General features: G+C 49.8%; 1 protein-coding gene across 1 annotated transcript in view; it reads left to right on the plus strand.

Annotated features, from left to right (window-relative positions):
- CRELD1 (CRELD disulfide isomerase 1) overlaps positions 1–17,895 on the plus strand; it is a 121,529-nt gene that overhangs the window by 83,028 nt on the left and 20,606 nt on the right. Inside the window, exons 8-9 of the mRNA XM_085624290.1 lie at positions 712–795; positions 1,621–1,716. Of these exons, the coding sequence (XP_085480416.1) occupies positions 712–795; positions 1,621–1,716 (180 nt within the window). The remainder of the gene's footprint in view (positions 1–711; positions 796–1,620; positions 1,717–17,895) is intronic.

Here is a 17,895-nt window from a genome sequence, read left to right on the forward strand (position 1 = left end):
ACTGGCTGGGCAGTCCCTGGTTCCTCTGCCGTCCACTGGCTGGGCAGTCCCTGGTTCCTCTGCCGTCCACTGGCTGGGCAGTCCCTGGTTCCTCTGCCGTCCACTGGCTGGGCAGTCCCTGGTTCCTCTGCCGTCCACTGGCTGGGCAGTCCCTGGTTCCTCTGCCGTCCACTGGCTGGGCGGTCCCTGGTTCCTCTGCCGTCCACTGGCTGGGCGGTCCCTGGTTCCTCTGCCGTTCACTGGCTGGGCGGTCCCTGGTTCCTCTGCCGTTCACTGGCTGGGCGGTCCCTGGTTCCTCTGCCGTTCACTGGCTGGGCGGTCCCTGGTTCCTCTGCCGTTCACTGGCTGGGCGGTCCCTGGTTCCTCTGCCGTTCACTGGCTGGGCGGTCCCTGGTTCCTCTGCCGTTCACTGGCTGGGCGGTCCCTGGTTCCTCTGCCGTCCACTGGCTGGGCGGTCCCTGGTTCCTCTGCCGTCCACTGGCTGGGCGGTCCCTGGTTCCTCTGCCGTCCACTGGCTGGGCGGTCCCTGGTTCCTCTGCCGTCCACTGGCTGGGCGGTCCCTGGTTCCTCTGCCGTCCACTGGCTGGGCGGTCCCTGGTTCCTCTGCCGTCCACTGGCTGGGCGGTCCCTGGTTCCCTGTCGTCGGAAGGGGCCTTGCTGGGCAGTCTATGGTGTCTTTGGTTCCTGACTGAACTCGTTTTCACTCTACAGACATAGATGAGTGTGGGACAGAGATGGCTCGCTGCAGGGCAAACCAGTTCTGTGTGAACACGGACGGGTCCTACGAATGTCGAGGTAGGAAACTGTGCGCTTATCTTCTGTGACGACCCAGCCCATGTGGTGTCTGCTTATTGTTGTCTGCTCCAAGCCTAACTTTGGCTATTTCTAGTCCTTTGCTTGTCTCCTCTTTGTATCTTCACTACCCCCTCTCTCTTCGATTTCTCTGCTGCATTACATCTATTTCTTATGTTTGTGTAAAATTTGCATGATGTTACTTTGCATAAAAATGTAAGAAAATTACATGAATTTCTGAATAATTACGTGATAAACAAATTTGTCAATACGCAGATTTCAGCACGAAATGCTTCCATGTATTCGTTTTTAACTTGAAGATTCATATCTCGCTAAGAATATAGCACAAATCCACGATTGCAGATTGCAGCGAACAGCTTCTTGCCTTCTGGTCGTTCGTGCTGTTTCTACGCCATACTTTTACCACTCATAATGGCATAATTGAGCTACTGCACAGTGGCGCAATTTCACAAATTTTGTGTGAAATGAACGCTTGGAGTGCTGGGGTTGTTGAGTGTCTTGCATGTGGGATTTTTCTCGTTGCTGGTGCTGTGTGAGATGTGCAGTGATCTTGGCCTCCTGAATTTGCTTATGAGGCCGGATTGCACCTCCTCCTAACACTTGGAGGTGACGAGTGGAGAAGGTGGCTGTTGGCGTTGTTTGCTACTTGGATACTTAGAGGGACCCGGAAGAGTTGTTTGTCGATGTGACTTTGAGGTTCTTGCATTGACCGCTCCTGATCCTCAGCTGACACCCCCTAAATTCAGAGTTGTTGACCCCTTGAAAGTCTCATTCCGCCTAACCCCGCATGGCTCTTCTTCCTCTCAGATTGTGACAAGGCCTGCATCGGCTGCATGGGTTCCGGTGTCGCCCGATGCAAGAGATGCAACATCGGCTACCAGCGGGATGGAGTCAAGTGTCTGGGTGAGTCCTTCCGACAGCTCTTTCCACATCTGCCCATCTCCTTCCACATCTGCCCATCTCCTCCCACACCTGCCCGTCTCCTCCCACACCTGCCCGTCTCCTCCCACACCTGCCCGTCTCCTCCCGCACCTGCCCGTCTCCTCCCGCACCTGCCCATCTCCTCCCGCACCTGCCCATCTCCTTCCACACCTGCCCATCTCCTCCCACACCTGCTCATCTCCTCCCACACCTGCTCATCTCCTCCCACACCTGCTCATCTCCTCCCGCACCTGCCCATCTCCTCCCGCACCTGCCCATCTCCTCCCGCGCCTGCCCATCTCCTCCCACGCCTGCTCATCTCCTCCCACGCCTGCTCATCTCCTCCCACGCCTGCTCATCTCCTCCCACGCCTGCTCATCTCCTCCCGCGCCTGCTCATCTCCTCCCGCGCCTGCCCATCTCCTCCCGCGCCTGCTCATCTCCTCCCGCGCCTGCCCATCTCCTCCCCATCTCCTTCCACACCTGCCCATCTCCTCCCACACCTGCCCATCTCCTCCCACACCTGCTCATCTCCTCCCACACCTGCCCATCTCCTCCCGCACCTGCCCATCTCCTCCCACGCCTGCTCATCTCCTCCCACGCCTGCTCATCTCCTCCCACGCCTGCTCATCTCCTCCCACGCCTGCTCATCTCCTCCCGCGCCTGCCCATCTCCTCCCGCACCTGCCCATCTCCTCCCGCGCCTGCCCATCTCCTCCCACACCTCCCACACCTGCCCATCTCCTCCCACACCTGCCCATCTCCTCCCACACCTGCCCATCTCCTCCCACACCTGCCCATCTCCTCCCACACCTGCTCATCTCCTCCCGCGCCTGCCCATCTCCTCCCGCGCCTGCTCATCTCCTCCCGCGCCTGCCCATCTCCTCCCCATCTCCTTCCACACCTGCCCATCTCCTCCCACACCTGCCCATCTCCTCCCACACCTGCTCATCTCCTCCCACACCTGCCCATCTCCTCCCGCACCTGCCCATCTCCTCCCACGCCTGCTCATCTCCTCCCACGCCTGCTCATCTCCTCCCACGCCTGCTCATCTCCTCCCACGCCTGCTCATCTCCTCCCGCGCCTGCCCATCTCCTCCCGCACCTGCCCATCTCCTCCCGCGCCTGCCCATCTCCTCCCACACCTCCCACACCTGCCCATCTCCTCCCACACCTGCCCATCTCCTCCCACACCTGCCCATCTCCTCCCACACCTGCCCATCTCCTCCCACACCTGCTCATCTCCTCCCGCGCCTGCCCATCTCCTCCCGCGCCTGCCCATCTCCTCCCGCGCCTGCCCATCTCCTCCCGCGCCTGCCCATCTCCTCCCACGCCTGCCCATCTCCTCCCACACCTGCCCATCTCCTCCCACGCCTGCCCATCTCCTCCCACGCCTGCTCATCTCCTCCCACGCCTGCCCATCTCCTCCCACGCCTCCCACACCTGCCCATCTCCTCCCGCGCCTGCTCATCTCCTCCCGCGCCTGCCCCTCTCCTCCCACACCTGCCCCTCTCCTCCCGCGCCTGCCCCTCTCCTCCCGCGCCTGCTCATCTCCTCCCGCGCCTGCTCATCTCCTCCCGCGCCTGCTCATCTCCTCCCGCGCCTGCTCATCTCCTCCCGCGCCTGCTCATCTCCTCCCGCGCCTGCCCATCTCCTCCCGCGCCTGCCCATCTCCTCCCGCACCTGCCCATCTCCTCCCGCGCCTGCCCATCTCCTCCCACACCTGTTCATCTCCTCCCACACCTGTTCATCTCCTCCCACACCTGTTCATCTCCTCCCGCACCTGCTCATCTCCTCCCGCGCCTGCTCATCTCCTCCCGCGCCTGCTCATCTCCTCCCGCGCCTGCTCATCTCCTCCCGCGCCTGCTCATCTCCTCCCGCGCCTGCTCATCTCCTCCCGCGCCTGCCCATCTCCTCCCACGCCTGCCCATCTCCTCCCACGCCTGCTCATCTCCTCCCGCACCTGCCCATCTCCTCCCACGCCTGCCCATCTCCTCCCACGCCTGCCCATCTCCTCCCACACCTGTTCATCTCCTCCCACACCTGTTCATCTCCTCCCGCACCTGTTCATCTCCTCCCGCGCCTGCTCATCTCCTCCCGCGCCTGCTCATCTCCTCCCGCGCCTGCTCATCTCCTCCCGCACCTGCTCATCTCCTCCCGCGCCTGCTCATCTCCTCCCACGCCTGCCCATCTCCTCCCACGCCTGCTCATCTCCTCCCACGCCTGCTCATCTCCTCCCGCGCCTGCCCATCTCCTCCCACACCTGTTCATCTCCTTCCACTAGATGGTAAAAGCAGACCGTAAATTACACAATGATCTATAACCTGCGGTGAGTGCTCGTTACCCATTGAGTCCAATGTGCTCCAGGGTCCTTCGGTGGGGTGGCGTGTGTAAGATAGTTGCAATAATAGTAAATAAATGCATATTTAGTACTTTATCGCAGAGCCCCAAAGAGCTCTGAAAAGAGTAGACGCTTCTACTCAACTGGTTTGCACTCAGTTTACATCAGTAGAGCAAATTCAAATTGTGTGGTGACGTTTGAGGTAAGAAGAGCCTCAGAGGGCCATCTCCCCACTTGTGTCCTACATGATGAATTGAAGTTGAAGCATCTGTGGCCCTCAGAAGGTGCTCATGGATTGAGAAGGTTCAAAGGTGGGATGAAGAGTGCCAAGGGAGGGGCATGAATGCTGCCCAGAGTTCTATCTGCATCCCATACGCTGCAGTGTGAAATTCCTGTACTGATAGTTCATACCCTAGCACAGCTCATTCGTTGTTATTTTATGGTCCTGCAAGGATGAAAGGTTTTTCTGCTTTGCCAGACCAGGAACCACTGATCATCAGGTTACACAAAGATCTCAGCACAAGGTGCATTAGTGCACTGAGCTGTCTAAGTGAACTCTTCCTCCTGTTGAGGACACCAAGACACAGCAGGTTCTAGAAGCGCGTCCTGTGTTATTTATGCCCCGTCCAGGTCTGCTGGACTTTGACGTCTCTTTGTAAGCCATGCAGTGTATGGTGGTATCCTGACTGAAACCACACACATTATGGGTGTTCTACGGTGACTTAAGACGCCCTGGCAAGGGTGGGCTCCATAGCTTCAGCGCAGGCAGATGAAAGAGACCAGGTGTACCCAAGGCCATACCTAGGGGTAGTTTGACATCTGGCTCTAGTATCGTTTCTCTGCTGGACACAGAGGGACTTGCATGAAACCCGCCGGGTGCCTGGAAACCTGGCCTTTGGCAACAGATGAGCGCCTTCAGGCACCTCCCTCCATCCCCATCTGTGCTACTCGCCCTGCTCTTGTGTGGTCTCCAGCTCTATTCAGGGGTATGGCCACTAGGGGTGGGTGTAACGTACATAATTCCCTGTAGCGTAATCATGCGCAATTACCTAAGAATTCCTTGAGGTTACGTGGAATAATGTGAGAAGAGCATTTCTGCCTTTAGCACTATTCCTTAGGACAAAAATGCCCCATTGAGTCCAAAATGGACGCAAGGATGTATTGTAATGCAAATAAATAGTGCTAAATGCAGCAGAACACATTTAGTGAGTGGCCGCTCAAGCTCACTAAATGTGCTCTTGGGGTAGGGGTTTTTCCCCAACTTACTCCTGACATTAAGCACTATTTTCTTAGCTCAAAATGCCCCCTTGCATCCAAAATTGACCCGAAGATGCATTTTTGTACTAAGAGATATCACTAAATGCAGCAGAACATGAGCAAGCGCAAGTAACTGCTCGCCCTCGCTAAATTTGCTCTTGCTGTAGGATTTCCCCCCAAATTACGCAAGCAGGAGTAATCTCAGAATTATAGGTAGTTGTTGGACCTGTCAGCCCTAGGGTGGTCTCCCCTTCTATTTTTGATCGTGCCTCATTTTTTCCACCCTCATTTTGATGTTGGACTTAGGTCTCCGGGCGCCTTTTCATTGCCAACCAGCGTTAAGGTGCAGGTGCTCCCTTCTCCCAAGATGGCTGCCACAGGCCCCTGCTACTGCAGAGTGGTCTTCATTAGTAGCACCCTAGCTGCCAGGAGCTGGCTGGAGCCCCACAACAATGTTGCAACACCAGCCCGCCTTTTTTGTCCCATAGGTAGAATGGGGAAGCTCCTGGAATGTGCTGGAACCTTCTAGAAGGGAGGTGTGGTTTTACTTTTGCCGCCTTGGCTAGAGGTCACCTGACCTAGGGCTACTTAAGTGAGGGAGGGAACTTTTTCTAGTTAGTTGGCCAGTGGGGTAAAGCAGAGCTGGAGAATCCACGCAGGAGTTTTAGGCGGTAGGGCCTAGCCAGGGACTTATGCCTCCTGAGAGTGACAGGATTTAGGTGCTGCCTCTTAAGTGAGTGAGGGATCCTGTAAAGCCCACTGATCTTGCCCAGCAGTAGGAGGACCCAGGGAACCTCTGCCCAGCCTGACTAGGAAGGACCTAATCGCCACCTCAATCCCTACCCCCAGGAACAGAACCCCCCAAGGGCGCCAGAGACCTCTGCGCCATCAAGAATTCAGGTAGCAACTGAATGCAGAAACTGAATGCAGAAACTGAATGCGGAAACCTCATGTCACGACATGCTGAAACTGAATGCTGAGACTGTATGCTAGAACTGACAACTGAAACTTATTGCCAAATCTGATTGTGGAATTGCTGGGGATCGACCAGGTATTAGCGCTTTGACCCCTGCGCTCCCTGACCTGGCCTGGGATCCCCTGCAGCAAGCCCCGTCGAGCGCAGAACTCTCCGCTTAATTTGACCCCCCCTTTTGGAGTGCGGGGACCAGAGCGCGCTCACCGCTGCGGCCCGGAAGCCTGAAGTGTGCATCATCACCCCTCCTCGTGTCGAGACCCGCGGAGAAGCCCGGGGCCCTGTCGCTGCCGTCTCAGCTGCTGGTGAAGGTGTGTGGGGCCGTGGCCTGCCCCCGTCGCGGAAGGACCGACTGCGGAGTTCGGAGCTGGTGGGGACGCCTCAAGACGTCAAGATCAAGGTAAGCCCGGGAGGCTTGGGCCGGACCCGGTGCGCCCCCTACAGGTCGGGAGCAGCACCGCACCCTGAGACCCTGGTTCCCCTCCGTGGGAGTCCCCCCGTCCCCTCAAGACTTTCTTGACACCCCGCCGAGGGATTGCCCCTCGTCTCCGAGACTGTCGAGCAGCGTTGTGCCCCACGAACTGCACCAAAGTACTTGAAACCCGATTAATGCGAGTAGCGCTATGTTCGCAGGCTGGGCTCGGAAGCGTTCCATGCTTAATTATTACGAGTAACGCTATGTCCGCAGGCTTTGCTCGGAAGGGCTTAATGCTCAACTATTACGAGTTATGCTGTGTTGGTAAACTTTGCTCTAAAGTGTTTAATGCCCAATTATTACGAGTAACGCTGTGTTGGTAAGCTTTGCTCTAAAGTGTTTAATGCCTAATTATTACGAGTGACGCTGTGTTGGTAGGCTTTGCTCTAAAGTGTTCAATGCTCAACTATTACGAGTAACGCTGTGTTGGTAAACTTTGCTCTAAAGTGTTTAATGCCTAATTATTACGAGTACCGCTGTGTTGGTAAGCTTTGCTCTAAAGCGGTCAAGGCTCCAGTATCACGAGTAATGCTGTGTCCGCAGGCTCTGCTCACCAGGATTCACGGCGCAATTATCACGAGTAGCGCTGGGTTCTAGAGCGCTGTTCCAGATTGTATCAGGTACTCCCTACAGCACTGTTATGGTTGATGGGTGCAACATATGCTAATCGCTAATGAACTGCATTGACATCTAATGAATTGCATTTACCGTTAATGAACTGCATTGACATTTATTGAATTGCACTTACATATAATGAACTTCATTTACATCTGATGCATTTACATATACTGAACTGTCTTAATGCCTATCTGCTTGGATAAACTTGAGTTATTGCATAAACCCTACAGTGTGGCGTCCCTTATTGTGTGCGTTCCCTGCTTCAGAGGGGGTGTGTGTTGTATGGTCGCTTTACACAAAAGCCTTTGGGTGCCCAGCCGCTCGAGTCACGTTACCCTCTTAGGGCTTGGTGACCCCAGGTCTTACAGTAGTATAGTATCAAAGAGTAATGTGGAATTACCAAATTACTCTGATTGCTACAGCGCAATTGAAATTACCAGTCTTCTAATTTGCTACCCTATGTGCTGTGCCCTCTTCAGGAGGCACATGGATCGATATGTCCTTCAGTGCTATGTTGTGAGAGGTAATGAACTGGCCGTTGGTTCCGCAGCTACATACTATTCTCCAGATATGGATACAGTTTCCTGGGTGTGGGTTCCATAACTGGACACAATGTTCCAGATGAGACCACCTGATCTGACGCGTTGTTTTGAGTGTGAACTCCAGAAATGGACAAAGTGTTCCAGGTGACGTCTTAAGATCTTTACACAATGCTATAGGCGTGGGCTGTAGAGGGTCTCCAGAACAGTTCGGTTTGGCAATGATGCTTCCCTGCCTGAGGTTCTGGTAGCATCCTCAAGAGTCCTTGCTCTTTGCACATGTATTGATGGCTCCATCGTCCGAAGATGAAGTGTGAGGCGAAGCATTGTTGGCCACTTGGACAACCGAGTGACTCTCAGCAGAATGGTCTTTTTCTATTGAACTGGCCAAGCCCTTGCTAAACCTGGTCCCCTGGATCTTTGCTGAAATCTTCCATGAGACTGTGATCTCCTCACACGCACCTATGTGACCTGTGTATGCCTATGACCCGACACAACCACTCTCAATGAAGATTGTGAGTTCTGATTTTACAGTTTAAGTTCTATAAGGCAGTGGGGCTGGGCAGAAGTCCATCGTTCCTTTCTTTGTTCCCAGAGTGATACCTCCATTGGCTTCTTGTTGCCTCCTTCCACATATGACACATGGAACCTCCTCTTCTTTGGGGTGGGTCACCCTCTACTCACCCTTCGGTCATTGCTCGGTCTCCAGCTTTCAGGGGTCCGCCCCAGCTCTTAGCACGGAGATCGGGCTACAAAGCTCCACCCCAGGCACATCTGGAATCATGAACATGTAGGTCCAATGTTTAATTTGAATAGACTGATTTTAAACTTCCCCGAGCTTGCATGCCTCCTTGAGGGTTGGTGTGCATGATTGCACAACAGGCTGAGTTCCCTCCTCCGTCTACGTCCATGCTGCTGCCTTCCGAGTACATCATGCCAGCTCTTCAGCCTTATTAACACATTCTGATAACCAGTGGTGGCTGGTACAGAACGGGTATGGCGAGCGGGGTGGTGAAAAGAGAAAATGTCACTTACCTCGGTCGCGATCTCTCCTCCGTCGTCTCTCCTCCGCTTCTCTTCTCAGAAGCAGGAAGCACAGAGGCTCCCCTGAGCCAATCATGACGCTGCTGTCACCAGTATGACAGCATCGTCGTGATTGGTCTGAGCAGCACTCAAACAGGGAGTGAGAGCCTGTTCCTGTTCTCCATCCAGGCAATGCAATACAGCCGGGTGGTAACATGCTAAGTGCGCATGAGTGTTTACCGGCCCAAGACGTCATGCACACTTAAGTGCACCAACCACCCCTCCCCCTGCTGGCTGTGATGACAGCCAAGCCCCGCCCCCAAAACTGGCTTCAGCACGGAAAATAAAATAACAATATTGTGTTCTATCATTCTATTTTCCTTTTTTGCACTGCTGAATGCCGCAGGGTGACGCTCCTCCGCATTAGCGGGGATGCCACAGCTGCTGAGAACGCTCCATTGAGTAGCGCCTCACACACCACACATGAAGAAACTCCCCGCTCCTCCTGCCCCGGGGCCAATAAATTTATATCGTTCACTTCACCTACTCCCCTGGGACGCTATCTATTGCTTCCTAGCTGGGTAGGCGCTATATCACACAACACTTGCCCACCAGCGGTAAGGAAACTTCTAGCTCCTCCTACATTCTATCCACACCTTCACCCCACCCACTCTTAAATTGTTCAGTTGGTCAGTTCTGTTGGTTCCTAACAAAGCTTGCTCTATATTACACTTTGACGAGGAGCTAGTTGTCTGCGGCAGATGTGAAGGGGCTGCTCTTATAGGCTTGTTCCGGCCATCTTTGCTCTAATATGCATCGGCTCCCTTGTGCTGATGCCGCCATACTCTCGCACATATACCACCTATGGAAGTAGCTTTAATACGAGGGGCCTTACACGACTTCTAATAAAAGAACTGTGGGCCAGATGTACAAACATTAGGAATACCAATTCCTAATTGCGCTTATCTCCAAATCGCAAATAGCAATTCCTAGTAGACCGCAAATCGACCTACCTCCTGAATATTAATGAGGTAGGTTGCAATTTATGACCCATTAGGAATTTGTCCCATCACAGGGATGGTGCTCTGCTGGGGTTAGCAGACCACCATGTTGGGGATTGCTTTTTAATAAAGCAACCCCTTTTATGTAGTCCGTTTTTTCAACAAAAATAAGAAGGATGTATTTTAAACAAAAAACTAAAATGAAACTTTCAAGTTTAGAAATTTAAGAGCAGGCAGTTGTCCATGGCACTACTACCTTCTCTTTAAAATATGTTTTTTAATATTTTTAAAGGGAAAGGAGTTCCTGGGGGACCCCTCACCATTTGTGAATTGGTTATCACCACTTTAGAATTGGCGGTAGAGTATTAATGTTTTGCGACCGGAATTCAGCTGAAAACCATTTATACATACTACTGCGCTTCGGTATTTGGAAGGGCCACCCTAAATGTGCCCCTTCCAAATATCGAATCGAATTTGGGTCACCAATTGAAATTGCGTAATTTGGTAGCAAGCTACTGAATCGCAATTTGGTGTTTGTACATTTAAAAAAGCATATTTGTGGATGTTGTGAATCGGGCTGTTTGCAGACCCAACAAGCATTTTCAATGCAATAGGTCTCGCATTATTAAAGTTTGAGCTGTTGGCATTGCTAATAATAATGCAACACCAATAGCAGCTCAAAGATTCAGTAATGTGAGACCTATTGCATTGCAATTTGTTTTTTTTTGTTGTTTCTTTTATATAGCACGAACTTGAGTGAAAGGTGAGTATTTATGTTGCATTGAGGACAGTGTAATTGTGCTGTGTTATTATGTGGCACAGAGTGGTATTGTGTGGAGTGTATTTATCTTGCATTAAGTAGAGAGTAATTATTTGCGAGATCCCTGAGGGACCTGCATGAAAGAGAAAAAGGCTCAGAGATAAGAGTCCAAGGGTACTGATTACTTCCTCTCCGAGAGAAAGGACCGCAGCAAAGTCCAGGCTCTCCCCTGAACTCTGATTTTGACCAAACAGATTAACTGTATTGAATGCTGTCGAGTGGTCTAGCAATATCAGAGCAGTGTTACCCCCGGCATCCAGGGCTTCTCTGACCTCTTCCGAGGATTTAATTAGGGCGTGGCATCTAACAGCTGATGATCATGTCTACATTGAGATAACTGAGTGTTCATGTCCCTTTCGACTAACTTTGCCAGGGAGGGAAGCCGTGAGATGGGTTGAAAATTATTTTGGTCATTGGGATTTAGGTTGTTTTTTCAAGAGAGGAAGGATAGAGATATCGGGGGATCCTTACTTTAGGGATGCATATGCCCTCACCCACCAGGAGCATGCTTCATCATCGGACCGGCTCCTCGCTGGGTGGGTGCTGCCATTCCCAGTGGGTTCCCAGAGACTGGGGCTCTTTGTCAGAGATTTCTTTCTCCAACCCTGGCCTGGTATTTGCCTGTGCTCAGGGTATTGGGTTATTAGTTGGGTGATAATAGGAATAGATGGCAGACTGGGTAATTAAGAAATTAAAATTGGCCACAGACACCCCCTGAATAGTTTATTCCTGGAGGGCGGCCATGTCAAGATTGAAAACAAAACTGAACCAAAAGTGCCGTCCTTGTGAGCCCTTGGTTAATGTTCAGTAGCGTCAACATGTTTCATGCCCACAATTGGCAAAGGGGTCTACGCATTTCATCAGGGCCAAGAGTGGACCCTAATCTACTCCATACTAGAAGTTCTCAATACGTTTCTATAGCACTGGATAATCGGTTTCCTGATGGCCGTTAACCAGTTGTGGTCATTTATTAGGGACACCTTCAGGTGAACTCGGTGCGGCGGCTCCTAACCCAAATAGGATTTGAGAGGGCCCAGTGGGAATTCTACTTTCCGCTTTCAGAGTCCCCGGCTGTTTTATGACAGACATGTCCTTCCATGTTGCCTTTGCACCCTGCCTCACAACCTTCTTCCCTCAGTCCGTGTTGCCTTTGCCCCCCTCCTACCCTCTGTCCATATGGCCTTTGAGCACTCTCTCCACATCTCCGTGTTTTTTTCCGACCTCAAACATGCTACGCAATAGTTTAGAAAGTTTATTTCCAGAGGGTGGGTCAATTACATGTTTTCTTAATTGTGTTGTTCTAGCTGGTTTGCAGACAAGGCATTCCTGCATATTGGCCTTTCTCCTTCTGTTCGTCTGTGTTGCGCTTACCTGCTCTCTACTTCCGTGTGCCTTTGCCCCACTCACCCCCATCCTCCGCCCCTGTGGCCTTTGACCTCTCTCTCCGTTACCATACCATACTATACAATACTATACCATACTGTACAAGACCAAGCCATACCATACCAAGACAGAAAATACCATACCATACCATACTAGATAGTGACCTGCCATACCATGGCCTCCAGTGACCGGTTGTACTATACCATACCATACCATACCATACCATACCATAGAATGACTGGCCATACCATACTGTGCCATACCATACTGTATATACTGTGGTAAATAAAATTCCTTTACCTGGACTTAATTTGATACAGAAACATAATAAAATAGCTCAGTAAAATGAGAGGCAGAATCCGTGGTATTAGAGGTTCGGAATGGGCTTTATTCCAGTGATCGATTATAATCGGTTGCTCCAAGTTCCATCACCACGGGGGTTCAGGAAGTGAAGTACATACTTTATTGACAAGAAGTAACTTTTATAGTACATACATTACAATGAAGCGAATGCAGTAGGCGTAACAATTGATAAGGAAAATGACGATTTATCTGCGTAACCAAAAATGGGTGTAATAAGGAGTAAAAAGGAACGTAATTGGTTATGATGTCACATATAGGTGGATCCATAAGATAATACTTGGCATAGATGCGCGCGCAGCAACATGACGTGTAATTGACGTGTAACTAGGGGGTGAAGGGGACTTGACATTTAGCTCTACATGTGGAGACAAGAAGTCTGGGGGGTCAAGTCAACCTAATCCCAAATCATATCTAACATCCTATGTTTAAAGAACTATGTTATCCACGAAAGAAGGACTCTCGGACAGAATCTATTCTAACTGACTGTGCGTGCGTGTACAAGCGTCTAAGTGTCTACACTAAATGCGAGGGGATAGGAATATTCCATGGTAACAGGGCTATGAATTACTTGCATGAGGACAGAGAAGCCGAGCCTTTTGCTCGGTAACTGGAAGAATGTTTACTTAACTACTAGGCAGGAATGCATCGGCTGAGGGGGAAGCAGATAATTCGAAGGTGAAATACAGTTCTTGGCAGAGAATAGGCTGATGTCAGGCTTCGTGAGCCGCACAGAGAATGAGACAAAGTTCATGGTCACAGATGCAGGCTCAGACTGGAGCTTTCAGAGGCAGAAGGCAAGAAGAGTTTGATGACAGAATCAGGGCCTACTTGCCTAGACTGTAAAATGGAGTAACTGAACCATATAAAGCCGGTGGCCTTTCGTACTTAGGAATGGAATATCCGGCCTATTCATGGCGGATCTGACAGAGGACATGTTGACGGTGGACGCACATGTGTTTGCGTCTTCATAACTGGAACTGGAGGGAACATACATGTACTTGTAACATGCACATAGAACCGTTGGGGTCCAAGATAGGGGACATAACTGACCAGAAAAATCCATATTTCCACATTCCCTCCTTGTCCCCTACTTGCCCGTTAAGAGATATCAATCTTCATTAATCCATTGATCTGTTCATATAGCATCATTTGTTCTTCTTTCTTCTTCCGGGATCTTGAATGAAAATCTTGATGTGGAATGCACGATGTGGCACACAGACCACAGATCGCTGGTCCACATTGTAGACATAGACAGCAACTGAATAGTATGAGAAGGCCAATACCTAGGAAGGATAGAACTCTCCATCCCCAGGCTGATATCACACTCCAAAACCAACTGGACCAAGTCCAAGTGCCTGGGTTCTGGTGTATCTGGTTTACAATCTTATGAAGGCGAGTTATGGCTTTATATACTGATGGCGAATTTTCTGGTATGAATACGCAGCAGCTTGATCCGATGACCCTACAAGCTCCGCCCCTATCAGCCAGGATGACGTCAAGGACAAGACGATTTTGAAGCACAACAATCCGCATAGCAGACTGCTCTTCTGTTAAATTGCCTAGGGCGGAAATAGTTTCATTCACTACTGCTTCAAGGGTTCTAGTTAATCTACGTATCAGTTTACTATTAGTAACAGTACCTATATAAGGAAAGATGCCTTTATTGAAATCTGTGTATTTTTCCCATGCTGTTTCAGTGTAATCGACAATTGGGAGATCTCTCCGCTCTCTGTTGTGTACTAAATGAATATTTCTGTAATAATCAGGAGGAGCTAGGAAAACAGGTGGCAAAAGGAATGCAATGTAGCAGGTACCATCCCAATCTAGAGGTAGACGCATATATGCAGTCTGACCACATATAAAGTAGGAGTGGCGATAAGCTCTAAATGAAGATTTGCCTTGATCACTGAATTCTACTATAGTAGTGCATTTACTATGGCCCATATGTATGGAACCAACCTTTCTTACACACAATTCACCCTTCGCTGGGAATACTGACATGGTGGGTAAGACTAGTTCAACTTCGGATACGACATTTAGAATCATGAGATTAGGTATAAAATTACCTAATCCATATACTTCATTTTCTAGATCAGTTCCTGTTCTTTTGGGGCGACCCTCCTTGTCAGGGTAGCAGACCTTGAGTAAAACTAGGTTCAGGTTTCCCCATACCCAATGATCTTGGTAAACTGCTGTGTCTGAGTCTATGGAATTGATTAAACTAAACCATGCTCCACAGGAGCCATTATGTGTAAATGGGTGTGGAAAGAATGGCAGGACTCCTTCATAATTCTGATAGGGAGGGAGCCGACCACACACCCAACAATTGGTGGCATTACTAGTCTGATGGGAATGATGTAACATACTAATGAAAGTGTTATTGCGCAGCGCAAGTCTATAAGACAATTCATGCGGAGGTAAGTCACTAAAAGAATGTTCAGCAGTAACATTATAAACATGTCTAGAAATAGGGTAATATATGTGCAGCAATATACTTGCAGTAATTATTAAAAGACTCAAGAAAAACAAGATTAATAATGTCACTATGCAGTGGCTACGCAGTGATTTACAATACGCCTGTCGTTTCATCATTTTTCGCGACTGTCCATGATTCCGGTCTAGGGGATACATGTCAGAGACAAATTCAACCGCTTCACCTTGGAGAGGACTTAAACAATCAAATTGTCTGACGTTCTAGGCCTCAATTTTACTTTATAGAGTTCGGTTTTAGTCTTTTCAACCAAAGGAAGTTTTGAATCAGTCTGTGAGGGAGTGCAGGGCACAATGTCTATATCCGAGGATAGTCCATGAAATTTCTTGATATGACTTGAATGCATCCAGCCCTTGCGGCCCTCGATCTTCACGGCTGTCCTTGTAGTGAGCAGAACCAACTTGGGTGTCCTCCACCTGGGCTCCAGCTGAGTCTTTCGGTCGAAATTTCTCACAAATACGAGATCACCCGGAACTACGTCATGGGGTTTCACCTCAGTGTTGTCGGGAAAGGCTGCAGCTACCTGTGAACGACAAGATTGTAGTGCAGACATCAAGGAAGCCAAGTAATCTGTCAGCATATTACAGTCAACATCAGTTATTTTGCGTGGTATAGGCGTCCCCCACATATTTGGTGGTCTGCCAAAGATCACCTCATACGGGGATAGCCCTGTTCGAGAGTGTGCTACCATTCTCATGTAAAAGAGTGCAACTGGTAACGCTACTATCCAGTCGACACCTTTTTCTCGGCATATTTTGGACAATCTAATTTTCAGTATCTGATTATGTCTTTCTACGAGACCTGCTGCCTCGGGGTGTCGGACACAGTGGAATTTCCACTGATATCCTAACAGAAGTGAAACATGTTTCATTAATTCGGATGAGAACGGCTGGCCGTTATCTGAGTAGACAACACGTGGTAAACCGTATCGTGGGAAGAATTCTCGAACCAACTGTTTGGCAGTAGTCGGGGCAGTGTAATCTGAAACCGGGTATGCCTCCGTCCAACGGGACAGAGCGCAGACAACTACGAGAACATATCTGAATCCTCGACATCGTTCCATCTGGATATAATCCATCTGGAGGGCTTCAAAAGGGTGATCAGGAGGATGAAATCCACCCTGTTCTACGGGAACGCTTTTTCCTGGGTTAAACTGGCAACAGATCATACAGGTACGGACTTTTTGTTTGGCTGCTGCTCGTAAATGTTTATTGAACCAAATGTGTTGAATGCTGTCTAGCATAGCTTTTTCTCCTAGATGCGCTGGACTATGTATACTGTTAATTATAACTTGGACCATTGAATCAGGAAGGAACCATACAGACTTTTCCTTCATCATCCATCCTTGGTCCGTTTGGATCCCTCCTAATTCAGTCCATTTCTTTATTTCATCTGGTGTAGCATGTGTCTGTATGTCAATTACGTCAAGAGTAGGATCTTTAACTGTCATACACTGTGTCGGTGTCGGGACTATTGTCTTTATCATGTCGGGGGTTTGAGTTTGAGCAGTCTGTTTAGCTGTTCTGTCGGCTAGATCATTGCCTTGGGAAATGATATCAGTAACCTTCGTATGAGCCTTACATTTCATAATTGATATTGCAGTGGGTCGATGTATTGCATCTAATAAGGCATGAATGAGGGGTCCGTGCTGAATGTGGGCACCGTGGGAAGTTAAATAACCTCTCTCTCGCCACAGCACGCCGAAGTCATGTACAACTCCGAATGCATAACGTGAATCAGTGTATATGTTGACTTTTTTTATTCGTGGCTTGAATACAGGCTTGTGTCAGAGCGATGAGCTCTGCGGCTTGAGCTGACAAAGTATTTATACGATTAGTTTCAATGACTTCAGTATCTGTTGTGACTGCGTAAGCGGCCACTAACTCTCCTGTACTTGTTCTCATACATGAACCATCTACATACAATGTCAGGTCTGGATCTGACAATGGGACATCGGTTAAGTCTTGTCTGGGTTTTGTCGTTATAGTAATAACTTCAATACAGTCATGAGCTAGTGGGTCTGTTCCGGTTACTGGCAAAAGTGTGGCAGGATTCAATGTGTTACAGCGTCTGATTTCTATATGTGGCTGAAACAATGTAAGTTCGTACCCTGTAAGTCGCGCTATAGTCAAGTGTTGTGTTTGCGTTCTGTTTACAAGAACCTCTACTGCGTGTGGTACTTGAACTGTCAATGGATGTCCTAACACTATGGCATCGCTTTGTCTGATTGCTAAAGCTGTCGCTGCCACTGATTTTAGGCATGCAGGCAAAGCCTGAGCTACGGGATCTAATGTACTAGAAAAGTAAGCACATGGTTTGTGTGCTCCTGCTTGTTCCTGTGTGAGTACTGACAAAGCAGTACCTTCGCGTTCTGTAACAAAGAGTGTAAACTGTTTTCTGTAACATGGCGTTGCTAAAACAGGTGCTTGACATAAAGCTTTCTTTAGGCTTTCAAAAGCTTGTGTATGTTCCTGAGTCCAAGGGAGAACAGTCGATGTGGCTGCCTCCTGTGTGGTTAACTGAATGAGTGGTTTTGCTAGAAATGCGTACTGAGGGATCCACTGCCTGCAATATGAAGTGAGACCTATGAAAGCTCGCACCTCCTTTTGTGTCTTGGGTATTGGCATGTTAGCTATTAACTGAATGCGGTCCGGTGTAAGCTGCCTTCCCTCCTTGGACAGCGAGTGTCCAAGATAAATAACTCGCTGGACACAGAATTGCAGCTTAGAAGGGGACACCTTGTGCCCCTTTTCGGCTAGAAATTTTAAAACTGTCAGTGATGCTTTTTCACATTCCGGTTCGCTTCTCGCGGTGATCAGCAGATCATCGACGTATCTGAGCAGAGCAGTGTTAACTGGCATGTGGATACTATCGAGTTCT

Source organism: Triturus cristatus, chromosome 9 (assembly GCF_964204655.1).
Source record: "Triturus cristatus chromosome 9, aTriCri1.1, whole genome shotgun sequence".
NCBI lineage: Eukaryota > Metazoa > Chordata > Amphibia > Caudata > Salamandridae > Triturus > Triturus cristatus.